Source organism: Melopsittacus undulatus, chromosome 8, assembly GCF_012275295.1.
Source record: "Melopsittacus undulatus isolate bMelUnd1 chromosome 8, bMelUnd1.mat.Z, whole genome shotgun sequence".
NCBI lineage: Eukaryota > Metazoa > Chordata > Aves > Psittaciformes > Psittaculidae > Melopsittacus > Melopsittacus undulatus.
In genome coordinates, this window is record NC_047534.1 from 586,800 (window position 1) to 612,509 (window position 25,710).

The window sequence follows — 25,710 nt, forward strand, 5'->3', positions numbered from 1 at the left end:
TTCCTCCATCCTCCTCACCAGGCTGTGCTCTGCTCCATGGCCACAGGGTCACTGCTGCCTGCCCTGCTGAACAAAGAACAGTGTTTAGCACCACAGATCCCAGACAGGTTTGGGCTGAAGGGACCTCAAAGCTCCTCCAGCTCCAGCCCCTGCCACGGGCAGGGACCCCTTCCACTGGAGCAGCTGCTCCAAGCCCCTGTGTCCAACCTGGCCTTGAGCACTGCCAGGGATGGGGCAGCCACAGCTTCTCTGGGCACCCCAAGGCTTTATGGGGAGGAACAGGCAGGGCTGGGTGCACAGGGGACACCCCTGGCTGGGGGTGAGCCCCAGACCCCAAAGAGAAGGCAGATCTCATCCCCCTGCCCATGGGGCTCACAAACCCACAAGCACCAGGGTCCTTGGGTGTCCATGTCCTGCACCCCAGGGCCACACGGGAGCAGGACCTGGGTGCTGGTGTGTGCAGAGGGAAGCATCAGGACCAACACCAGGGGTGCAGCAGGAGCCGGCCTCCCCCTCCCCAGCACATGGGTCTGTTCCCACAGGGGCAGCCCTGCTGGGATGCAGTGGGATGTCACAGCCCTCACCCCTGCTCCCATCCCACACCGGACCTGGAAAAACACTCACACAGGCAGGGTGCCTAGTAATAAATTTATTGTATTTTATTACATATTCCCCTTTTTGCACTTAATTCCAATTCCTCATATTCAAACTCTTCTTTCTGAAAGAAAATGACTTTTAACATAAAAATATAAATTCTGCATTATTAAAAGTGCATACACCTTGAATAATAAACCATACAAATAAATAATAAAAGGCATTGACACAGTCTCATGCACTTGTCCTCAAATAATTTAAAAGGTATGGTACAACGCTGGGTCCCGAGCACAGCCAGCCTGCGTCCCCCATTGCGGTACAGCCCAAACCCACTAAACCAGAGGAGAATGGCCAAGCGTGGGGAGCCCCACGGCCCAGGTTGGTGTACAGTGATGCGACAGTCGTCACAACTGTAGATTCCAGTGTAAAACTGACATTGTGTCCAGAAGAGAAACTGCATTTGCACCAGGACTTAAAATTCAATTTTAACCAATGGTGAGGCACAGTTGGTGAGCAAACCTGGACAAACCCATCCTTGGAAGGCCACAAGAAGGTAATCCAGCTGCTTGGAGCCTGGCTTCCCTTGTGTCACCCCCCCAAGGCAATGGAGCACCTGGAAATGGTTTCTTATTGCACTGCACAAATGGTACCCGCACCTAACGTGGTTGTGCTGCAGGGCCTCGGGTGAAAGGGGAGCGCTGTCTCCACTCAGGTTTAATCTGTGTCTTTAGAACACACTGGCTGCAGACATTGAGGCTGCCACCTTAATAACACAAAGACTCCCTGAGCCTTTAGACCCAATGTAGACACGGTGCAGGTCCTGAGGTGCTTTTCTTCTACAAAACAAAGCTCCTAATAGTAAATGCTTGAGGGTGCTTTGTGACAAGAACCATGATGTGCTTTCATCTCACCACAGATTAAAACTAAATTTCAGTTCCCTCCACAGGTAACATCAGATACTGCCAAATTATTTCCAATTAGGAGGCAAATGACAGAGATACAGGAAAAAAGAAAGGAAACAGGAAAACTGTTTGCAGTGTCAATTCCAAACTCTGTCCGTGCTGGCTGCTCACAGGGGATGGGCACAGAGCCCATGGGGAGAGGGACCTGGAGCCCACCCAACACCCTGAGCACGGAAACTCAACCAAGACCTCCAGGTTTGGGTGCTCGTGTGGGTACAGGCAGAGCCTCTGCTCCCAGCGTGTCCTGTTCATGGGAAATGCAGGCTACGGACACAGCACGGATGGGGTTTGCCTGCTAAATAAAGAGAAAACAATACAGACAGAAACCCAGTTTGTTCTCATTTCAGCACTCCGGATCCCTCTGACCAACGTTGTGCTACACTCCAGCCTGGTCAGTAACGCCTGCGAAGGAAAGGATCAGAGATGTGCAAACAAAGCAGGAACCCGGGGCCATGCTCCTATGTGCTGACACCACGAACACAAGCCAGGCTCCAGCGCCGCTCCAGAGCCCGGTGCCTGCAGCAGCGCTTGCATAGTCCAGTGCATGCGGTGGGAGGAGGGAGCTGCCATGCACAGCTTCGCTGCTGAGACAGGATGGGTGCTCATGCTCCAGCTTCAGCTTGGAAAGCAAAGGACCCCGCAGCGGAGGCGATGAGGGCACTTACAGTGGACCAAGTGTTCTGTAATTAAGCTGCTATTGTCTATCCTAAGCGTCTTTTTTCTTTTATTTAGCCATATTTGATAAGTTTGACAGGGTTAAGGATTTATACACCCAAAGTGAGACACAGGTTACAGAGAACTGCAGGCACCAAATTGTCTATCAAACGTGATTAATACAAATAAAAGGTGCCTCTTTAATACGCGTCGTTGAAAATGTGCTTATAATTTGTATACTACCAAACACGACCCAAAAGACACAGCCCAGAAAAGGGTAAAAAGAATTCCCCTCCGTGACTCCAGCAGGAGCCTGGCGCTGGGATGAAGATGCTGCTTCCCTGCACCCCCCGGGCCACTTCCAGGAGCAGGAGCAAGTGTCAGACTAGGGATGTGGTTGGGATAGCAGTTACATGTGGCTGATGAAGGTGAGCTCAACCCAGAGCTGATCAGAAACACATCACAAAGCCCTTTGGAGGGCTGGCAGCCTCCTTCCCATGGAGCTCACACACACTCCAAGCACAAGGATGCTGCTGGGCCTCCCCCTTTGAAGGCATCTTCCCACCAGCATGAGGTACCCAGGTCACCAGTGGAGGTCCCAGGCTCCACCAGCCCCAAGGCAGCCACACCAGGGGCCGTTCCACATGCCCCACACTGTGCATGATGGGCAGAATGGAAAACACTTCCAGAGCCAAATGTGAGTTTTAAAGAAAGAGGTGACCATGTACAAGCGGCTGCTGCAGAACAGCCTCGAGCCTCTGCTGCTCTAAGGATCAACGCACAAAGCCAAGGTGATGCTGACATCTAAGACTTGGAAGATCCCTCTCTGGAGTGTTCCCTGGTACCATGCCACATCCTTACACCTGGACAACACAGTACACATGGACAGGAGGTCCTGTGCATGAAAGGGCTATGAAATAAGTCTGCTGCAAAGCAAGGAGAGAAGATTGATGATGCTTTTCCCCACATCACTGCAAGAACCTACATTCAGTTTTGGGAAGATTTACTCTACATCACTGATGGAGCCATGACTTTACCAGCAAGCAGGCTTGGTTCTACACAATGAACATCGTTGCTTCCTGGACCCACACTCTTCAACCCTGTCCTGTGCAAGGCAGTGCACGCGCCACTGGAATGCATGACACCAAAAGCAGGGATGCAGAGGAGCAGCACACGCTGTTTCCAACGTGCTTCACTACGGGACTGACACAGCCACAGAACAGGTCCTGCATGGGCACACTCTGCACTGCTTGCTTTTAACATCAGCTGCTGGAAGCCGGGACCTCCTATTCCCATTCTGTCCACACGGGAGCTCCAGTGCCCGTTCTCATGCCCCAGATGCAACGGACTGAACTGGCACCCAGCTCAGGCTCTGGTTTGGACACAGCTTCAGATTCCCTCCAGCCCAGGCACGCAGCACAGGAGCAAAACCACCTCAACAGCCAAACACAGCTTCCACCTGAGCTTCTGCAGTGAGTGATGGCAGCAAAAGAAAACGTCATTTGATAAAATAGCCTTTCACAAGTGTCCCATGGCAAAGCACAGAGAACCAGGCTCTGCACAGGAAAAGACAACCCCGAGCCTGCACCAGTACCAGAATCACATCCTTGCTACAAGAGCCTTTAGAAGAGAAGAGCACAACCTTAATACAGATAAAACCTTAAACAAATACTCCAACATCAACATTGCAGGGAGTAATTTAAGCAGTACAATGTGAAGCAAGTCTTATCTGCTCTGCTGGATGTAACAAAACATAATCCAAGAATAATCCAAGTCGCACAGTTAAGAAGCAAATAATGCACTGTTGTTGCTGCAATGAGACTGAAACAATGCCTGGGAGGAGAAATGCATTAAGAGATGGTGGTGTTCAGGTGGCCCAGAGGCCAGCCCACTGGTAGAACACGCAGGCTGCTGGCATGCTGCTGGGCTGCAGGGAGGTCTGTGGGATGGAAGGGCATGGGGACAGAGCGAGGGCTGCACTGCAGGCAGGCTCAGTCACACACACGGCACCCCCAGCTCAGTGTCACACACACTGTCTGGTGCCAGCTCCCCCAGAACACTCCCCTCCCAAGCCTGCTGCAGGTGTGTGCAATTCAAGTACAAGTGGTCACAGAGCAGCAAGGTGCCCAGCAGACCTCGGTGAAAGGCTTCTCGGGCTCTCCAGCACATCCCCTCAAGGGAGGAGGTGGCACAGACCAGCTCAGAGTCACTACCTGGCTGAGGGCTGTTTGCTACACCAAGAGAAGAGATGCATCCAGCAGCAAAGCCGAGGGAAGCTCTGCCACAGCAGACTGGATGAGAGGCAGAGCCCTCATTCAAAGACAAGCGCGCCCAGCACACTGCCCATCGTGACCTACAGGATTGCTGCTGAACATAAAGGAGAGGCAGCAGGAGAGGCAGCACTTTGATAAAGTAAAATAAATACACCACACAGACAAAAGGAGTTGAGGAATTCACCTTTCAAGAGGAATAGTAAAGAACTTGAGGAATCTCCCCTGTAAGAGGGCATGTAAACAAAGACGTCACCAGATGTAGTGTTCAAACCCTGATAGACTCATCCACAGGAGGCTGGGGAGTGGTTCCAAGAGACAGAGCCACAGGGGAAGGTGAGGAGTGTGCAAGGGCAGGGACTCAGCAGCACTCAGAAAGGTGAAAACTGCCCCATGGTGTTGGGTACAGCCCCTCCAACCCCACAAGAGGCTGTCTCAGCACTCTCAGAGAAGGCAGAGAAGACAAGATGACACTTGGCTTACCTAAACATCACTGCTCTAGGTAACAAGTGCTATGCTCACACCACCACAATTTAGCATCCGAGCACTTCAGGAAATGCTTCTCAGGAGTCTGAACAGGGGTCCTACAGCATCACCCACCAGAGGGTCAGGAAGACAGCTCTCCTACAGCACTGCCACCACCTCCCACAGGTACCAGGAGCTGGCAACCAGCTGCTGCTCAGTGGTTTCTTCTGTTGCTCAGTACAATGTTCCAGAAGAGAGAAAGTAATTAAAGAGGAGAGGGTAGAGGTTGCCTCAGGTATGGACAGAGCTGAACTCTTTGCAGACATAGCAACAAAAAAGGCAGGTTACATTTCATGGAAAACAACCACCCACTTTCAGCTGCTGGAATGCAAAATGAACTGTTACAGACACACGGACACACAGGTACCTTTCTGCACATCCACTAATGCTAGTCCCTCCTATACTGGCTGAGTATATACCTGAGAAACAACATTAGTGTTGAAATATTGCCCTTTAGAAAGCTTGAAAACGGAAGGGAGAAGGGAGAGGGGGTCAAGAGAGAGCATAAGAAGCGGCAGTCTCTCCTTCCCAGTTTCCTTCGCATCCTCCCCAGCTCAGAACAAGGCCACACCAGCGTGGACACAGCCTGCTCAGAACAAGACCATAGGAATATCAGTTCACAGCTCTACAAAGCACACTAGTGTCAATACAACCGGCTTTCAGATCCCAGACCTCGAATCTGAAGGAACTTGTTGCATTTTCTATGAAGAGACTCCTGTACAAGTGCTATGGGACAGCTGCATTCATGTTCAACAACGACTCCAGCTAGACTACTTGCATCAGTGCTGGCTGCCTGTGGCTATTTGGTTTGATGGCAGAATCAAAAGGCGCTTTAACAACTTGCAGTTAACTTCTCCTCAAAACAGACATTAGGCACATGAACAAAAAAACAAGAGCTCAATAAATTAGCTTCTCAGCAGAAGAAAAGACACCTGGATTGCAGCATTTCACTGAGGTTCCAGAGAAGGCCGTACAGACACCTGCATGCTGGAAGGTAACCTCTTCAGTGGCTTGTCAGCAGCCTGCTTGCCACTGGAAGGAGGAGACTGGACTCCGGGATCTAGCTGGGAAGACTTGGACTTGCGACTGGATAGCAGAGAATGTTTGCTGGGGGCAGTGTCTTTAGGGACAAGTTTCTCCTTTGCAGCAAGGTTGGCGTTGGTTTGGGAGGCCGGTGGGACAACAGCTTTGTCTGATTTGTCTTCCAGCACGTTTTTACTGCCTGACCTGGAACCACCACTCCCAGTCTTCTTGGAGAGCATCGTGGTCTTCCCCAGGTCCGCTGACCTCCGCGTCTCCTTCTGCCTTAAGGCCGACTTAAAGAAGGACAACCCCTTCTCCTCGGATTTGCTGTCCCTCTTCAGGGCAGAGCGCACCCCCACGTTTGGGGACCGCAGGTTGGCCATGGAGGAGCTCCGCACGTGCTTGCTGTCCACGGCCCGGCTGTCGCTCCTGGAGTGGCTGATCCGTGGGGAGCTCGTCCTCGAGCTGCTGGTAACGCTCGTCTTATCCGACCCCAGGCTCAGCTTAGAGCCCTCCCTGCTGAGGCTTCGGTCTGAAGTCCGGCTCTTCCCAGCAGAAGAGCCCTTAGTCAATGAGCCCGATGGGGTTCTCTTGGCAGCTGTGGAGGATGGAGATGAACCTGCCCTTTGCTTCTGCTGGGCCGATGGGACAGTCACCTCAAGGGGCTTCGTGCTATGGTCCTTCCTGGCCTGAGTGGGAGCGGGAGACCCATGGCGCCCGCTGGCCCTAGAGGAGTCCGTCTTACTTCTAGAGCGGGACACTTTCTGGGCACTCTTTAGTGGAGGAGAAGCATGAGAGACTTTGGTCTCCTGCGTAGATAAGACTGTCCGTCCCTTCCTCAGACTTTTGTCTGGCTCAGAAGCTCCCTTGGAGCTGTGAGCCTTCTTCGGAGTGCCATCTGCCTTCTCTGCAGCCAGCCCTGTCCCACTGGGGGCTTTCACCTCCTTGACAGGAGAGCTATCCACAGAATCACTCTGATCAACAAAGGCGATTTGGTTGTTGTTATCAAAAGGGTCCAAAGCAGGGTGATTCCTGTCTGGCTGCACAGAGCTTTTGCCATACTCATCTGAAAGATCTGAGCTAGATGTCCTTACCACAGCCTCTTCCCTGAACGCCCCTTCCATGACAGCCAAAGGAGCCCTGCGAGCCGTCCTGTGCTCCCTCCGACTACCATCGCAGGGCTCCAGGTAGCTGCTAGAGAGGTTCCTCAGGCTGCCGAAGCAGGAGGTGGTGACTTTGTCATCAGCAGCCTCCCCGATCTTCTCCAGGGTGGCAGCAGAGGAGTGCACTGGGGAGTCCCCAGAGAAGCGTGATGGTGAACTGGAGCGCAGCTGCAGCTTCGCAGACAGGGACCAGGAGGGCCGGACACCGTTCTCACTCACTGCCAGTGGGCTGGTGACTGATGAGCGGGATGAGAGGCTCTGGCGCTGGACACTCCGCACAAAGGGACGAGTGGAAAACCCTCCTGCAGACAAAGAGACAGCTCAGTGCTGAAGCTGTGCCCTGCCTGTCCCAGCCACCCACAGACAGCGCTCCCGGTGTCCGACAGCCCACCTACACCATGCTGCTCGCCTCCCCATGCCTGCTGCAGCCACAGCTTCTTGCATGAGAGCTGAATAAGGAGTTTAACAATGGTTATATGCTGGCAGCAGCCTTTAACTAAAACCCCAGATTTTCCTCTCATCCACAAGCAGCAGGAGACCAAACACAGTTTTTGTACCTTAGAAGTCCTTGAAACTAGCCATTAATTCAAACTCAAAACTAAGATTATGATCCCAGAAGTGCATGTATTTGTCTAAAAAACACGAGCACAAGTCCTTGAGAGGTTTCATTGACAGCATTTCCTTTATCTGAAAGGCTCCTTAAGGTTCTATCCTGCTTTTCTCCACATTTTTATACCAGAGAAAAGCTCTCCTGTGCCAGAATCCATCTGCCAGAACTCACAGTGCCTGACTCCCCAGCTGCTAGAGTAACTGTCCCTCAAACTATGTATTTTGCAGCTATTTTAATAGGCATCTTGTAGCAGAAACAGTGGCCCCCATGCACTGCAGTGCTGATACACACCATCATCTTCACTCCTTTCCCCAGTCAGCTCTACTGATTCCGAGAGCGAAGCCAGAGACGTGCGCCGCGATGAGGCTGCCGAAGCAATGCTGGGCTGCTTGCTGCCAGGCAGGCGGCTGACCCAGTGCTCACAGAGCGAGGAGCTTGTGGAGCCTGCAAGGAACCAGCATGGACATCAAGCCAGAACACGGGAAACATTGGAAGGACACTGAGAGCTGGGTACATACCACGTGGCACCGGCTTCAACAGGCACCTGGAGTCTGGAGCCGGCTGACACAGCCGCAGCATCCAGACACTGCTGAGAGCAAGTCTCTGCTTGTATGAAATAGTGTGGCCAGAAGTGAAAGACAGAATGGCACCCAGCCCAGTACACTGTGAATCAACAGCAGCAGTGCAACAGCAGGCAGGCAGAGGGCAGTCCCTGAGCTGCCACAAAACCAGTGCAAATCCTTCCCTTCCCAAAGGCATCCACCCCTATCCTCCCCAGGATCAGCTGCTGCCCACCACAGACCAGCAGCTCTGCTGGAAGGGAAACTGACTGTCCCATTTCATGCCCTGGTTTTGAGAAGGGCAGCTCTGAGCAGCATTGCCCATGGCATGGAGGGGGGTTCCCCATCTCTGCAGCCCCTTTAACACAACTACCCTCAACAGAAGAGGTAGGAGTTTCCTGTGGCCCCTCTGCGCAGCAGCGGGCTCAGAGAAGCCTCACCGAGGTCTGGGACATGAGCAGGGGCTTAAACTGGACAGAAAGTCCTTCAGAAGAACAAACTATCCATGACAGACAAAGCACCACCACTCCCTGACAGTGCCTGCAGGGCTTACCTGCCACAGAGCTGTTGGCAGACCAGGAGGGGATTGCTGTGCGCCTCTGGTAGAAAAGAATGTAGGCTGTCTGCTTGCAGACTTCGTTTTCAGGAAGCTGCTGAACATCACTGTCATCAAAGCAGTACCACTGACCATCAACCGAGTTCTTGCAGTATGCTGAGAGGAAAAACATGACTCTTAGACCTTCCTCACACCTGCTACTGTCAGGTTTGCTGTCTGAGAACTTACACTTGACCCTATCTGCTATGACTGAATTCATGCAATTTATTCATGCAATGCATCCTCTTCCAGTCTGACTGATGGGGGCCTGAGGTCATGAGAATACAATAAACAGCTCCCATTCCAGGATTTTCTTTGTCCAGCATCACTGCTCAGAACAGGACATCATTACAGACAAAAACTGAGGGAAAACTGGACATGCACATTCTGGGGCTGCTGTGCGGAGTCATACAAATCCTAAGACCCACCAAGCAACTCTGTCTATCTCTGGCTGCTCTCGGAGCTGTGGGAACAAGCCCACAGGAGTTCATAAGCTGGCTGTGCACACAGGCAGTGTGCAAATACTTCCTGGGTCTAACAGCCTGCTGCAACTATGCAAGTTCTGCTCTGAGTGGCCAGGAGCATTTCTGAAGCACGAAAAGCCAGTTACATTATTCTGAAGGAAAAAAGTAGCCAAGAAAGAAACATACAGCACAAGATTTGGGGTTAACAGGCATTACTCCATTCCTCAAGGTCATAAAAGCCACCCCTGCAGTATTACACAGCCAGCCCTTATCAGTTGGGTTAGGTCCTTTTGTCAAGAAAGATGAGGAAGTTATGGACACTTAAACACCAATGGAAGAGTTTTCTTCCTGCAAAGACCCACCACACATGACATGGTAGGTACTTGCCTGTGTAGTGTCCCCCCTGCATGGTGCCATGATGATTGCAGACAGCATACAGGTCATAGATATAGTCCTCAGGATCCCTCCCAAGACCATAGGGCCTCCTCCAGGGTGACCAGTGAGATGGCAAACTCCAGCTGCTCTGGCTGCGTTTCACAACGTGAGGAGTCATGTCCAACCCACTCAGGGGGAACTTGACCATGTTCTGAAGTTTCATCCTGCGGTCTCCTTCCTGTGTGAACACAAGGGCATGAGCTGCAGTGGCAGCACCAGGCCTGGAGGAAACACAGATCCAGGACAGGAATACACAGGGCAGAAGAGGTGGTGCAGCCAGGTCCCCCCTGGCCGAGCAGCAGGCATCAAGGCATCCTTACCTGTCGAAACCTTTTGAGATGTATGATGAGCACATCCGGTAAGGTCCAGAGGCTCAGTGTGATGCTACCCTGCTGCAGTTGCTTGCAGTGTGGGCATCGCCATGCGTCATCTGGGGCAAGCTACACGGAAGAGGAAGGAGTGGGTTTTAGTTTTCACATTCTAAGGCAGCTTTAAGCTGTCAAACATCTTTTCCCTCACTTCGGAAAGAGGAGGCAAGACAGGCTCCAAATTAAAGCTCAGTCATGGGTCCACCTCTAGGACCATCCTCTCTTACAGCAGATCAGACCTCTGGCAACAAGATGCAGATTACTCAGTGCTCCAGGCAAGGGCCAGATCAGACCCATCTGCAGTCTGCTCCTGCCACGTCAACCTCCTCCCACCACAAGCAGAGCACAAGGAGAGCAGCCACGCTCCTGGAGAAATGAGCTCAGTGGGCACTGCACTGTGTGCAGTGGTCAGGGGCCCACTCAGTGGGTTTGACCTGAGCCCACCCAAGGCCTGCTCAGGCTTGGAAACACACAGCTGCTCCAAGACAGAGCAGTAAATTCCCAGGAGAAGCCACAATGTTCTAACCCTTTATCATGTGTGCCAGAAAAAGACATCTCTGGTTCACAGGGAGGAAACTGCAGAACAGAGGAGTGAGTTCTCCTATCAACATTTGGGCAAAAAACCCAGAAACAGCACCTCCCACAGCTTCCTCCTTACTGCAGAGGATCTCTGTTAGCAGGGCTGGTAACTACTGCTGTGTTACAGAACTGTTCTCTTGTCTCAACAAATCAGTGTTTGCAGAACACAGCTCCTGTCCTGAGTGTGGGAGTTGGTGCAGCACGTGGACAAGCCAGGCCTCTCGAGTCCTGTCTTGCCTCTACCTGTTCCTCTTTGGTGTACAGTTGGAAACACTGAGATAAAGTGCAGGTCTGAGGTTGGTGATGAAGCTCTCTCTGCTGGCGGACACTGTCAGAGTCTGGAATATATTCCTCTTCAGTGTTCACAAACAAGCTGCATCAGGGAGACAACACATTTACCAGCACATCCACCCAGCAGCCCCAAGTCTATGACCATGGGGTGCAGCTTGAGGGGTCTCCTGTTTGCTGAAGGGTGCACAATTCACACAGCCACACAGCATCACCCTTGAGGTGAACACACTTTCAGGATTTCTACTTTATACTTACTAATCTTTCGTTTCTTTGTCCCATTCCACCACTAATTTCACATGAGCAGTTCCCCCCTGTCCACACGACTTCAATGCCCTGCAGAGAGGAGCAGACAGAAGTTAGACTGTCAGTCTCAAGTCTATCTTTTACATGCACAACTTCTCTCTGCCCGCCCTCCATCCTTCCTCCACTCCCACACAGCTCAAGTTTGCAAAGGAGTACAAGGAATTCATACAGCAAAGAACATGGCAGAGCTGGCAAACTGCATTACCCAGTACTTTGGTTCTGGGAACAAACAGACACTTATTTACAACGCAGACATCCACAGATCTCTGAAGAATAACAGACACTACAAAGTAAAATGGTTGGAGTAAAACTTCCATTGTGCTCTCCATCTGGAAGAGGACAGACTCCAGGAGGCATCACAGACACCACTTGAGGACACTCAATCACTTCCTTGCTCCTACGGCCTGCGTCCATTCCACACATCTGCACCAACACCACCCCTTCCTGCATGGCTGCACATGGAGGCCCCAGCTGGCAAACCTCTCTCCACCCCTGCATGAGCTCACCTTTCCACCGTTGGGTGGCAGAGGGGTCTCTCCTCCTGAGGTAGCAAGTACGTTATGCCCACAACACTGACCACTCGCAAGCTGAATGGGCAAACCTGCAACAAGGAGAAGAAATCATCTCAATGGCTCAAACCCAGTTTACCCAAGTGCAAACCTGCTCTCAGCCTGGCTGAGGTGTACTTTGTCCTAGAACGTGTGTTTTATGTGAGAAAGCAAATTCACAAGGACTCAGTTGTACCTAAGCAGCTACTAGAGGGGTGAGGTACAGCAAGCGAGGCTTTGTACCCAGCAACTCCTCTATAGGGACCAGAGCAGACACCAGGTTCCCATCAGAAACACACCAGCACTAAATGTTTCAGCTTTTCTTTAAGGCAAACACCAGCAACCAGTGGATTCCAGTGCAGACACCAGCACTAATCTCTTAAGTATTTCTTGAGGATAAGGAGGTGAAGCAATTTCTTCCCCTGATCAGTCTAATCTTACTTGTCCCTTTTACAAACTGACAAAAGCATCAAAGAAGTGGAATATCAGATCATTGCATAAAGTATTGGGAAGCTCTCAGTTTGGTGTGTGCAGCATGATCATCACTGCAGGTAACTGGCTTCCACCCCTTCAGTCCCTGTCACAGAGCTGCAAGTCTCAAGCAGAGACATTTGCCTCACCTGCAGGCAGGCTGCAGGCCGCAGGAAATACTGCATCTTCTCCAGGATTTCCTTCTGCAGAATATCCCAAGCAATTGTTTTTTCCAAATGCAACACAAATGGCAAGCCAAACCTATGGGAAGGAGAAGCAGGTGAGGCAGCAATTAAAGGACTACTCTTCAGCAATCGGTCCCCAGACTCTGACAGTGCCACTCTCCTCACTCAGCACTCTTTGGATGAACACTTCTCTCCAAGGAAGAGGCACTTACGTTGGGATAACACTGTCACAGCTGCCCATGCAGTGGGCCCCTTCCAACAGGCTGCAGTCCTGCTCCCTGCTCAAGCAGGTTCAGGCTGCAGAGCTTTGTGACCTGCTTGGGATAATGTTTTGTGAAGCAAACTTGAGCAGCTGAGACAATTCTGAGTCTGCTGTCAGTACAAACGTCTTTGCCATGGTCGTATCTCACTTCACCCCACCTCGTCTGATTCCAATGAGAAACTTCCACACATCACAGATATGGTCAGATGTGCTTGTTGCTCTCTGGCAGCAGACAGCTTACAGAGAGGTGACACAGCTTCCAGCTGCTCTGCACTCACCACTTCCCACTAACATGGGACTATTTGATGTTCACCAAAATTAGGAGTATTTTGCTGCATTCATGAATAGCTTTTCATTAACATGCTCTTTAGCACCTAATGCAAGCTAGGAATGCAAGCTGCTGCTCCTTCACTTTGTATTTTCACTACACGGTAAGTAAGCCCCAGGTCAACTAAGGATGCAGCCAGAAGAGCAGCTCTAAATGAAGCTGCCACTCACCTTTTGCTCTGCTGCCCAGTGCACGCTCGGTTACACACCAGCAAGACAATCTTGTCATTCGCTGCTGGTTTAGGAGAGGACTGCTCCAGTTTTCCAGACTTGGCTGTTCCTTGAGTGTAAGATATTGTTCGGGAGTGTTCAGTGCCACATTTCAAGTTATTCAGGTTATTGTTCACATGTATTCCTGAAAAATGAGGAGGAAGGAAGAGTTTTATGTCCTTTGCCTTCAGTGCTCTGATGCACCACCTCAGAAAACCCTTCCTGGGCTGCAGAGGAGCAGGTCAGCATGGGATCAAGACCCCTTTTGCCACATGTATGAAGGCTGCAAAGAGCAATTACTTTTCACAGTGACTCTGTACAGAAAGAAACTGAATGTCAGTGCTCACCTAACTGACTTCCCACAGCACTTTGTATGGGCAAGCGCTCACGGCTTTGCCTGTAAGAAAAGCTGAAGTGACACAAACCCTACTTATGATTTCCAATACTAAAATCTGCCTTTGATTATGCTCCATCCACCCAGGATGCAATTACTCCCTTTCAGAAGGAGATGCAGAGAAGCTGAGGCTTCTGAGCTTTGAAAGATAAAGTGTTTGTTCATTCCTGAGACTGTTTATTCATCACTGACAATCTGATTTTAAATAACACAAATTCAATGGCTTCAGCTGGTCCCTAGCAGGTCTTTAAATTAAGCCTGACAACAGATTTCACATTAAAGCAGCCTGGCGTGTAGAATCAGCCTGGGAAGGTGAAGAAAGGAGTGTACATGGCTTCTTGATAACCTCCCAGCTGACAACACCATGAAGTCTGCTGGAGTGAAGCTGGACAAAGAGATGAAATCAATACACCAGAACATCAACTACCTGTGGGACTTCTATTCTCAAGTATATCCTTTCCCAAAACAAGCCTCTCTCACACACACCTGAGGTGGGCATTAAGCAGAGCTATGGACTTACCTCTCTGGCTGAGGATACCCTCGGGCCTAAATATCTCTGGGGTCTCAAAGGCAAAAATGCAGTCGCTTTCATGAATGGTGTCCAGGTCATCAGTGTCACAGAAGGAACGGTGAAACCCATCATAGTACATCTCTGTCAGCACGATCTAGAGCCAGCAGAAGCAAACCAGAACCATTAAACCACCCCTCCTGGTTCAGCTGAGCTGTCCCCCCCTGCTAAGGGATGGCACTCCTCAAGATTTTCTGGCACTGGCCAGGAGCAAGGAACAGGGAAAAAGACTGACACAAATGAGAAGCTGGGGTAAGGGCAGCACATGGAGAGGGTTTTTTAGTGGGATCAGACAGCCTTCCTGAAGCTCTTCCTACAGAGGAATCACCACAGATGCCCGACGGTTCCCTCACTGACAGCATGCATGAACACCCGTGTCATCAGGAGCATCTGCACACTCCACTGATGGCTATCCCAACATCACTAGGTTTCAAGAGACCCATGCACAGGGAAGAGCATGATCCAGGTCACCACCACCCTGCTTCATGGATGGAACTTCCATTCCTACATCCCCAACGTGGTACAAAGCCCTTCACTCCCTCCTGTTGAAGGGAGAGCACCAGTGACAGGCCCAGCCCGTTACCTGTTCCGTCGGTATCTTGGTCTCTGAGGACACAGCTTCCCGCAGCCTGGCCACCGTCCCCACCACTGGCACAGCCACACCAATGCGCATGCAGTGAGAGCACTTGCCCTGGTACACCACGGTCACATAGAGCGGCCTGCGGAGAGCAGGGAGGCACTCACACCCTGCAGCTTCACTCTGCATCTTTATCTTTGCTCTGAACTTATCTGGGTTTCATTCCCCTCCCTGAAGCTTTTTCCTTTACCAGCAACTGCTGCCTTGCAAAAAGCACATAAAAACTGCAGGAAAACTTTTAACTTCACTTTTTGACAGTGCAGTCATCACTGAGGCTGTTCTAAGGGAAGTTAAAGTGTTTCATCCTTTTCCCCTTCTTAATCTTAAAATACTACAAATAAAGTCCAAAGCAGAACGCTTGGTTATGTGAATCAAAGATTTTTTCTCCCCCAAATTAATTCTATAGGAAGCTAAGGGGGGGAAGGACCATTCTGAAACAAGTAAGAGGCTTCATTTTCCAATTCACCTGCAAAGCTAAAGAATTAAAGCCCCATATGGTCCTATCCATCTTTTTTAAAGACTTACTGCAGAGATTTTTGCTGACACCTCCCTTCCTTCAGTAGGAAATTAAACATCACTATGTGCATGGGAAACAGCCAACTCGACAGTTACATACCGTGTATGAGGCAAAGGAATTGGCAGAGAGATGCAGAGGAAAGGGTCAAAGGTGTTGCTTTGCTTCTGGCAATGAGGGCACGTCAGAGAGGACCTGGTGGGAACATCAGTAACAGGGCAGAGTTATTCCTCACTTCATCAGAACAGATAAATCACCAAAGCACAAGCAACAGCCTTCCCATGACAACCTGGCTGCCCTTCTCTCCTCCTCCTCCTCCCCACAAAGCACTCTTCACAGATGCTCTACAGACAGAGCTGCTGTAAGTGATGGGCTGCTGGTTCCTAGGTCCTTTTTGATTAATTAGGCTCCAAGTCCATTACAGGGCTTGCCAGGAAAGACTTCCCCCACTCACTGCCTTTTAATAAACAGCACTGCAATATTAACAATGCACCACCAGTTGCTCCAATATGGAAGGCTGGGAAAGGTTTTGGCTTTGAAAAGGGGTGAAGTGACAGGAGGGGGATGGCAGCATCAGCACCACACGTGCACAGACTGCTTCCTCTGAAGGGAAAAACTCCACACAATCCACCTCTCACATCCAGAATTAACCTGCACCTTACACTGGCTTCATGCTTTTTATACCACATTTAAGTGTTCTCCTTCACAAAGGAATCCCTGCAAATACTGGGGAGAAAGCCTCGCAATTCCAATTTTGAGAGCAGCACAGACCCACGGAACACTGAAGTCAGGCTGTTCTCTTGTATCAGTTCTGACTTGCTTTCAGGATGCCCTGGAGCAGGTGAAGAAGCAGCACATGCTGTAGATTTTCACAGGATATCCCAAATTTGAAGTAATTAAATTCTCCCTCCCCTCTGGAGCAAGATCTTAGCTCAGATCTCATTCAGGAATTCACGAACATCAGTGACACCAGTCTCAACTGCACTGGGATCCAGTGTCAGGGCAGAATTGTACTGGGGTCACCAATACATGCCTTAGTGCCTCAAAATGTACTGAGTATCATACCTGTACTGGGCTTGGAAGAGTTCCTGCACAAAAGTACTGCTGATTGGAAAGGCTGGTCCCTCGAGCAGCACATCATCCTCCAGTGGTGGCTGAAAGAGAAGGATAAACCCTAGAAGCACTGCCAGGCGTGAAGTGCTGCATGGCTCCAGCACCCATAACTGAATCTGTGCCCTTCCTGCCCAAATACACCCAAAAAGTGCTATCAAATGTTCATCTAAGGAGTGTGCTGTGCTCGCACGGTGGTTACACAGAGTGAGGTAGCTTAGGGCAGCCCTGGGGCGAGCACAGCAGGGCAGCTCTGGCAGCTCCTGCCCGTGGTGCCTCCCAGCTCTTGTGGAGCAGCATGGGACCCTTCCCAAGTGACTGCACTGGGGAGCACCCTTCAGGGGTTAATGAAACAGTGTTTTCACCTGAACTTTCACTCCATCCAAACCACAAGAGTTGAGAAGCCAGCAGAGAGATGGAATTGAACAAGGAACCTGTATCCAAAGCTGGAGCCTCTCTCCCGTGCCGGCTCCCAGCGAACCCCTCACCTTGAGAGGAGGCATCCCGCTGTAGTTCACCACGTTGTTCAGATCCTCATGGACCCTGTCGAGGAGCCAGAGCAGGAACTCCTGCGCGTCGTGCTGTGCGTTCCCACGGTACTGCATGGCGTTCTTGGACACGATGTTCTGCAGAGGAGGAGATGTGTACAGCAGGGGAGCACAGGGAGCACCCCCTCCACTGAGCCCGCACCACCGCACAGCCAGGGCTGGCAGTGCACCTACAGCCAGAGACACAGCTCTGGAGGGGACACTGCTGTCCCACAGCAGCAGGGCATGGGCCAGGACCTGCTGCTGCGTGTCCAGCCTCTGCCCAGCTGCAGCTCCAACAGCACCCAGTGCCTTGCTGGGCAGGCAAACTGCCACCAAGCTCAGGACAGAGCAGAGGGGTGAGGGCAGTGGCTGTGGAGGAACTGCACCATCGTTACACAGAAGCGTTCATAGCAAACGTGGTGCTCAACCCCTCTGAACTGAGCCCCAACCCTATCAGTGCACTGTACTCGCACACAAAGCAGGAGTGCAGAGGGGCCAGGCAGGATCACACACACAGAGCCCCAGCTCCTCAGCTCCTCTACTCAGGCTTTACAACAGCTTTGAGAAATGAGGCTGGGCTGCTCGCTTTATCCCTCTAGCAAATGGGGTCACCAGAAGCAGGGGGTGGTGAAAGAGGCAGGAAGGGACTGATAAACACACAGTGCCTATCCTCTGTAATCCGTGCACCTGCCTCCAGGCAGCAAAACAAGGGAGAACAGAAAAACTGCTCTCCTAACGTGTGTGTGAGCCCTCCTGACAGCAGTTGCCTTACCTGATCTAGCTTGTCCTTCTAGCTTGGTGAAGTTAGCCAGGAGGTGCTATCACCACACTGCAAGTCCTAGGCTAGACAGAGTTGAAGATAAAAGGGGCTTTAGTGTTGCTAGGAAGAGGAGAATCTCATATTTGAAGTAAAAAAGAGAGCATTATGGGGTCTGGATGGAAACATACACCAGTAAGCACCTCAGGCTCCCAGGCGAGCATTCCTTATATCACCTCTCTGTGTCACCAGCACATCACTCCAGCCTAGACCTTCACTGCCTTTTACTGATGTGTGCTCCTGGTGATGTGACATCCTACAGTGAGCTGCACAAGCCGAACACCCCAGAGCAGAGCAAACCCCAGGGGCTCACATCAGCCATGTGCCTGTATCTGTGTCATTCCCGTCTCCAGGATAACTGTTCTGATTTCCAGACTCCTGCAGCCTGAGTGCACCAAGAATAAAGAGCTGCCTGTAGAGACAGATCACAACATCTTGGAAGTGGTTCAGGAAGCACTACAGAACATCAGATGCGATTCCCTCACAAGAGGCTCCGTTACAACAGCCACTCCAGCAGCAGCAGTGTGTTCCCAGCATCACTCACACTGCTACCACCGCTGCTGCACATGGGTTGTCAGTGCTTAAACCTCTGCATCTGCTGCTCCATGGGATGTGCCTCCCTCCCGGTCACTCCGAGCTGCTGGGACAGCAGAGCCCTGCGAGGCTGGGGATGTGCAGAGGAGCAGCAGACACACAGTGTGGAACAGGCAGTGCTGGGGAACACGGACCAGGGCAAGAGATAAAGGAGCTGAATCAACCGGTTTAACAGTCCAAGAACAGCAGGAACTCAAAGCACAGCCTGGGCTCAGCTGCCTGACTCTGCACCTAAACACAGCCCCACACAGCTCCCCTCCCCAGCCAGCCCCTGCTTTGGGCTCTATGAGCACACATGGGGTCCCATCGCTACTGCAACAGGCTGCAGACACAGAGTTAAGAAGCAATTGGTTTAAAAACACATTAACCCACATTAAAACCACCACATTTACCAGCCCCCCGTAGCCTTTAATCCTCTGCCCCTAATCTGGCTCTGCTGGAAGTGTAGGTGGCAAATGTGACCAGACCCCGTCCATCGCCAGGGGTATTACAGACGGGTCAAGAACGATTTCAGTGCAGCTGTTTTAGATGTGAGGCTCCAGCAATGAACACTGAACCCCCTCCCATCCGCTTCCATGAGCACGCAGGCAGGCACCTCCAGCCCCTTCCCTCGGCTCAGAGCGTGCAGAAGGATGTGTGAGAGCCGGCACACAGGCACCCTGAATGGAAGTGGCACCACCAGTAGAGATAACAGCGGAAAATCATCATTTCCTATTGATTGCACACTTACCCAACCCCCTAATGCAAGCACCCAACAACCACACAAGCCCCTGCCCGTCTGTAAAGCAGATTTACAGCAAAGACGCATTATCATATTTATCAGCCGCTGGAAGTTTGCTAATCATTCATCTGTTGCTCTGAATAGATGCAATAAATAAATCCGAGCATAGCTGAACCTCTGGCCTCTCCTCTGCTGCTGTTATTGTTCCAGATTACAAAGACAACTCAGGGAATAATGTCAATGTGCTGTTTTGCAGCATGCCTGGGGTAGGAAGCAGCTGTGGGGAGGTTTCAGTACATGAGCGGATGAAGCAGCTCATTAGAGACCTAACACAATGCCACATGTGAGCAGGAAAGAAAGGCCATTCTTCATCTTGCACCGAGCACCATCGAGTTCTGCTCGACCAGGTTATTACTTTTCTTTCTTCAACCCACAGGCACAGTTCTGTGTTTGGGCATCGTCTGCTGCAGACACCTCCTGAGCAGCAGTTATCTGAGTTACTCCTGTGCTCATACACACAAACAGCGACTTCCCCTCTCTGAAGGGGGATGTTTTCTGGGGAAAGCAATGCCCAGGAACAGTTCAGATCTTCTGTCCTCCCCCAGGCCGGGGATGGGGACAAGGCCAAGGCCAGCACCAGCCCTGTGTCCACCCGCTTACCTCCTGCCCAGCACTGAGGACAAGGTGCTGGTTCAGCCCAGAACAGAAGAGATCTCCTCTGGCTGAGCAATACCACAGCTCAAAGAAGGGAGTTTGAAGAGAGCAGCTGTGTCGAAGCAGCCAGGGCAGGACACAGCACTCCTCCTTTTATCCATGGGCATCCCAGAGATGCTGGGGCTCTGGAGGCAGCATCCCCTGGAGATCATGGCAGCTCTTTGGGAAGCCAGAACAGCTCCCGAGAGCCAGGCCCTGCCTGCTGCAGGGGGTGAAAGCACAGCTTTTATTGCTGCACTTCAGACAGTAAAGCCAGCAGCAGCAGGCAGAGCTCAGCAAGCCAGGACCACAGGGGATCCTCCAGCACCTTCAACAGGCCCGGACAGGCAGCATCACCCCACCAGCCCCTGCCTGACACCCATCTCATGCTGGCAGCTACTCTCACCCTCCAGGTGAAGCCTCAGTTAATCCTGAAGAACCACCTTTCTCCAGCACACAGAGAGGGCAGTCTGTCAAGATGACACCTTCCAGGGCTGCTGTATGCACACGCAGTGCTTGCTTCTCTGTGCAGACACCGGCGGTGAAGAGATTGCAAGGAAACACCAGGAAAAAAGTAAGTAAAAATGCCCCAAACCCCCCCCCCACAAAATGGGCTTTCATTTAACTGATCATTAACATTAAAAGTCTGATGTGGAAAGGCTGCCCAAGACCTTTGTGATCCCACTGAAGAAGCACATTCCTGTGATGACAAAGAGCATCACAATAACGATGTACAAAGTTGTAACTCACTTCTTGTTCCAAGTGAAGTGTGTCACTTCCAAACCCCAGAGCAGCCCTAGGACAAGTCACCCCATCACGACACCTCCACTGGGAGCACCTGGACTGAGCTGGAGCAAGCACCTCAAGATCCCACGTTACCCAGCCCCACTCAAAGCCCTTTTAGATGAGCACAGGAACTGAAACACCAGAACCAAGAGACAAGGGACCAGGAGGGAAGGGCCATGTCCCAGTCCTCCATCTCTGTGTAACGGGAGGGTTGTCTGCTCTCCACTGAAGTACTTTAAGCAGTTAACACTGCGCAGAATAAAATCACTTATTGCTGTGCTAGGCAGAGAGCAAGATAATAAATATGAGCTGGGGGATCCCATATCACATATAACTGGCCCGTTAGCAAAACACCAGAGCTCTAGCAAGTGGAAGAACTGGTGGTCAACAGCTTCAGGAGCGGGACCAAAGGCTTCCAACACCCAAACAGCACCAAGCAGCCCCATACTGAGAACTGCTGTCATTGAAGCTACAACAGAAGGTACAGACACTGGGCACATCAACACTTTGGAGTTCTCCTATAACACAGAGGAGTTATCTATTAATTCACAAAGTGACTAACTCAGCTGACAGACCGCTTGTCCCAAGTGCAGTGGTTGCTCTTAGTGCATTTCCAACACACCAGCACCTTGAAACTGGAAGAGTTACACATAGCTATTGTGAAACCCTACACTAAACAGGGGGTTAAATATAAGTAAATAAAGATGGAAGCCTGGCACAATCGAGAACCTGGCACAGTAATTACTGCTCTACTGACAGGGATTCATTCTGGGTTCAGATGTAATTCTGATAATCCGACTCAATGGGTTGTTTTGATTTTGCTGTATTTGCTCCGTGCACTGTGGGCCATACAAATAAGGCACTCTTCATCTTGCAGGACAAAAAGATGCCATCAACAGTTGTAGCACACAAAGGGTCCCGTTAAACATTGACATGCTTCAGTGTGCAACCGGCTGCACTGCAAGAAAGCCTCAAACATGCAACAGCCTCATCCCCCCCAGGAGAGCAGAGCTCCGAGGCAGGCAGAGGCCTGGAGGAGCTGGGTAAGTACACAGAGCTTTTCAAGCCCAATTAGTTGAACTCAAACCCGTTCTCCCCCAGAGCCCTCTGTCCCAGCCCCCGGTGACAAAGGATGCTCTGTCCCCAGTCTGACACCCCAGGGAACTTCACAGCAGAGCGGGACAGCTCCCTGGAAAACAAGCAGCCCAAAGCACAGCTACTGCTCATACAATGGATGTTTATCACCATTGTCACCCCATCACAAAGGGGAAAGAGGAAGCACAAGCTGCAATATTGGCCCTTGTTATGAAAGCAGCAGCTTTGTTTGGGCAGGAAAATAAAACCCACTGAGCAATTGGAAGGATTGTTAAAACAAACAGCAAAGGAGCAACAGGACCAACAGGAAAGTCACCCAAAGCTGAGATATAAACCACCATCCATCACATCCACCATGGGGCTCCGGCACTGTCCTGCCAGGCTCCCTCTGCTCCCAGCCCTGCTTCTCAAGGCTCCAAACCTCCCCATCCCACCCCACTCCTTCCAACACCAGGTTTAAAACACAAACCCTGGCAGAGATGCTTTGGTTTCCCGTGGCTCTGAGCAGGGATGTGTGCTGGCTGCTGCCTGGGTGAGCACTTCACCTCCCCTCCCCATGCATTAGCTCACTCTCAGCCCTGCCATTACAAGACAAACCATTGAAAGCACTCGTTTGAACTGCCCTTTCCTCGTTTCCAGCAGCAGCAGCAGCACTACAGGACTCATGAACCTGTGGGATGGGTTATTTCTTGGAGACCAACCTAAAAAGGCAGAAAATCCTACCAAGGAAAAGCAGCCGAGGGTAAAGAGCACCTCGAACCTCACCCCCTCAAAGGCCTCCATCCACAAGGACTCAGACACTCTCTTAGTAATGAATTTCCTCTGCCCCAAGAGAAAAGCCTACAGATATAAGAACAAGCAAGAGGATAAGTATTATCCTTTATCCTAAAAGACGCTTAGTGCCTGCGGATAAGTAGTTAGGAATTAGAAAGCGTCTTTGCCCTGTATATCCAGTGACAAAAGGGGAAGGAAAAGAAGAAACCAGCCCAATGCAAACGGATTTCTACACATGCTGCTAAAGAGCTTTCTGACTACCAAATAGCAGCTACTGTCAATAGCTGCTTCTGCTGGAGTGAAAGTGCAGAAGAACTGTTCTGAAAACACCTTTCACCCTTACAAATAATGACAGCAATGCAGGTGGGGAGTGTTCCACCATCTATCCAAAATAAGCCTGGGGGGATGCTCTTGTTGTGGGGAGAAGCAGCAGTTTGCAGAGTGAAAGTGCCAATTTTCACCGCTCTCAAATCTGAGCCTGTTATTTACATCTTTAAATTAAGTGTGAAATCTGCTGCTGAAAACAAATTTAATTAAGAACACTGAATTTAATAGCAGGTTCAGGCTACTTAACTGGCTTCAGAGGCGCTAATTTACTACTAAAAGTAATTGACCCCATAAGCAGTGGAGTGCTTGACATAATGACAAAGTCCTCCTGAGCAGGACAGGGGCTGTTGACAGTGTGCAGCACAGAACAGGACCTACTGAGACTACATCCCCTGCAGCAAGATGCTTTTTAACAACCTCCAGGGACGTGGCATGGAGAAGATTGATGGGCTCCAGCTACATCCACAAGTAGAAAAGCATTTGCTTACCGTTAGTGATGCCTGCAAGCAGGAAAACCAAGTTCCACTATGAAAAAAACCCCTTGGAACATGGCCTTAATTTAATGTACAGACCTGCTTCTCTTCCTGCTGTCACTCTTATCTGAACACCTCTGTGGCAGGCCTGCATGAACAGCGAGTGCTGGCCTAGAAAGTGGTCTGCTTTCCCCTCTGATTTTATCAGTTACACTCACAAAGGGTAATTTTGCTTTCACAACCTTTTATTCCTGCTATTACTCAGGAGAAATCCTCCTCCTGCCAGAGCACTGAGGGATTACAGCAAAGGTGAGTGCCCCGTGGCCCTGCCAGGACTGAAACTGCAGCTGAGAGGACTGCCTGCCCAAGTGCCCCTCCAGCAACGAGCTCCCAAAACCACCAGAGTCACATAAGGTCCCTTTGCTCCAAAGGCAAACGGCTTTCCAGGGAATATCCCACAATAAAGGTGGATGCAACCGCCTGGAAACACACAGGAGTAAAGAAGGGAAGTGCCAGCTGTGTGTCAATCCAAGTGGCTGAGGGTGCCAAAGACTGATGGAACCCCAGAGCTGCCTCTTGGGCACCCAACGATCCAACAAGAGACACGGAGGAAGAGCAGACTCCAACACCCACTGTCCCTACCTGCTGCTTGCACCCCGCCTGACCTGAGTGCAGAGCTCCAGGACGTGTGAGCTACTACGTGTTTGTGGTATTTTCATGCATCTGCACATCCCCTCTCCAACCCACTCTGCAGGAAGAATTCCCCTAAAGCAAAGGTCTTTAAGGTAATGGTTTGGAAGCTACCACCTACCCTCTCGTTCTTTCACACGGATGAACAGTTTTACACGCCAGGGAGTAGCTGTTACAATAAAACTTCACAATACCCACTTTGAGCAGCGAGGCCGGAGCGCTCTAACAGCAGTTGTGTCTTGTCTCCATCACATCTCCCTGCGTGGCTTCGAGGGGGAGAACAGCACAGTGTGAAACAAGTGTGCACCAGGAGGTGGGTATGATGCTGTACTCCTGCACCGCACTCCCCAGACCAGCCTGAACTCCCAAGTGCTGTGAGGACCTCTCAGCAGCCACCTCCTCCTGTGCACTCACAGCTCCGGCTCCGGCGCCTCAACAACAATTAGTTACCTCATTTCTAACAACGGCACTTCAAAGGTATGAAACAGCAAAATGGACACTTTCACCAGTACAGAGCAGAGCTGTGGCCAGTGTCCAACACCACCCTAACGAACACGGTGTCAGTAATGAGGGCAGCAGATGCTCTCACCCTGGGACCATGGGAGCGGACACCAGTGCCATGGCACGGGCACAGCACACACAGGCAGTGAGGGGCTGGGGTCTGCTTGTCCAGGACACCGGGAAGAGGGAGCAGCTCCCATCGGGCTTCCCACACCTGTGAACCCCTGGACCGGCCACAAGGCCCCACCACACCCCAACAGCCAGAGCAGCCGGCGGCGCCGTGGATGGGGAAACGCGTTCCGTGGGCTCAGCACCGGGCCCAGGGCGACACGTGGAGCCAGCCCCGGGCACCGCGGCCGGGCACGGGGCAGCAGCGGGCTCCCCATGCCGGTGCCGCAGGGATGGGCACTGGAACCGGGTCCTGCCGCCTGGACGGGACGAGGCTCACCTTGAAGTCTCGGCTGTGCTGTGGGGTGTACTCGAGGGTCCAGAGCGCCCGCACCAGCTGCGCCAGCTGCTCCGTGACCTCCCCGGGCGCGGCCGGGGGCCCGTCGGCGGCGGGGCTGGGGGCGGCGGGGGGCGGCCCCGCTCGGAACTGCTCCAGCGCCAGGAACTCGGCGAACAGCTCGGTGTTGCTGAGGCACTGCAGGATGGCGTTCATGAAGCAGGTGTTGCCGTGGTTCCGCAGCCCCGCCACACCGGGCACGGCCTCGGGGCCGCCCGTGGGCCGCGCCGGGGGCTCGGGGCTGCGCGGAGGGCCCGGGGGGAAGCAGCTGCCCAGGCCGCCGGCAGCCTGCGGCGGGGGCAGGCGCGGGGCGTGCGGGCCGCGGGCCTCGGGCTCGCTGCTGTAGTGCGAGAGCGTGGACAGGGTCTTCAGCACGCGGCTCATGAACCCACCGAGCGACCGTCCGGACGGGGCCGGGGCCGGGGCCGCGGGGGGGTTGGAGCCGCCGCCCGCCGCCCGGCCGCGGAACAGCCGCTTGGGGAACGAGCGCTTCTCCTTGGTGCTACCGGCCGGGCCGGGGCCGGGCCCGGGGCCGCTCACCCGGGACATGGCTGCGGCGCAGCGCGCATGCTCCCCGCGGTG

General features: G+C 52.0%; 1 protein-coding gene across 1 annotated transcript; it reads right to left on the minus strand.

Annotated features, from left to right (window-relative positions):
• Window positions 1-634: 634 nt before the first annotated feature.
• On the minus strand, window positions 635-25,677 carry USP31 (ubiquitin specific peptidase 31). Its single transcript, XM_034065444.1, has 16 exons — window positions 25,072-25,677; window positions 17,111-17,248; window positions 16,578-16,666; window positions 15,615-15,707; window positions 14,945-15,080; window positions 14,314-14,458; window positions 13,361-13,544; window positions 12,565-12,676; window positions 11,903-11,997; window positions 11,349-11,426; window positions 11,046-11,175; window positions 10,176-10,295; window positions 9,808-10,033; window positions 8,915-9,073; window positions 8,093-8,245; window positions 635-7,493 (listed from the first exon to the last, which is right to left on the minus strand). The coding sequence occupies exons 1-16, from the start codon at window positions 25,675-25,677 to the stop codon at window positions 5,953-5,955; spliced, it is 4,005 nt and encodes a 1,334-aa protein (XP_033921335.1). The 3' UTR covers window positions 635-5,952.
• Between the last annotated feature and the right edge of the window lie 33 nt (window positions 25,678-25,710).

What these genes read in the sequence shown, in the direction of transcription:
- USP31 (XM_034065444.1), bottom strand. Translation starts at nt 25,677, where the DNA reads ATGTCCCGGGTGAGCGGCCCCGGGCCCGGCCCCGGCCCGGCCGGTAGC. An exon ending in GGCCTGCAGCCTGCCTGCAG is followed by an intron (nt 11,998 to 12,564) that starts GTGAGGCAAATG and finishes TCCTTGTTGCAG; the next exon opens with GTTTGCCCATTCAGCTTGCG. An exon ending in GGAAAGGAGTGAAGATGATG is followed by an intron (nt 7,494 to 8,092) that starts GTGTGTATCAGC and finishes CTTTGTCTGCAG; the next exon opens with GAGGGTTTTCCACTCGTCCC.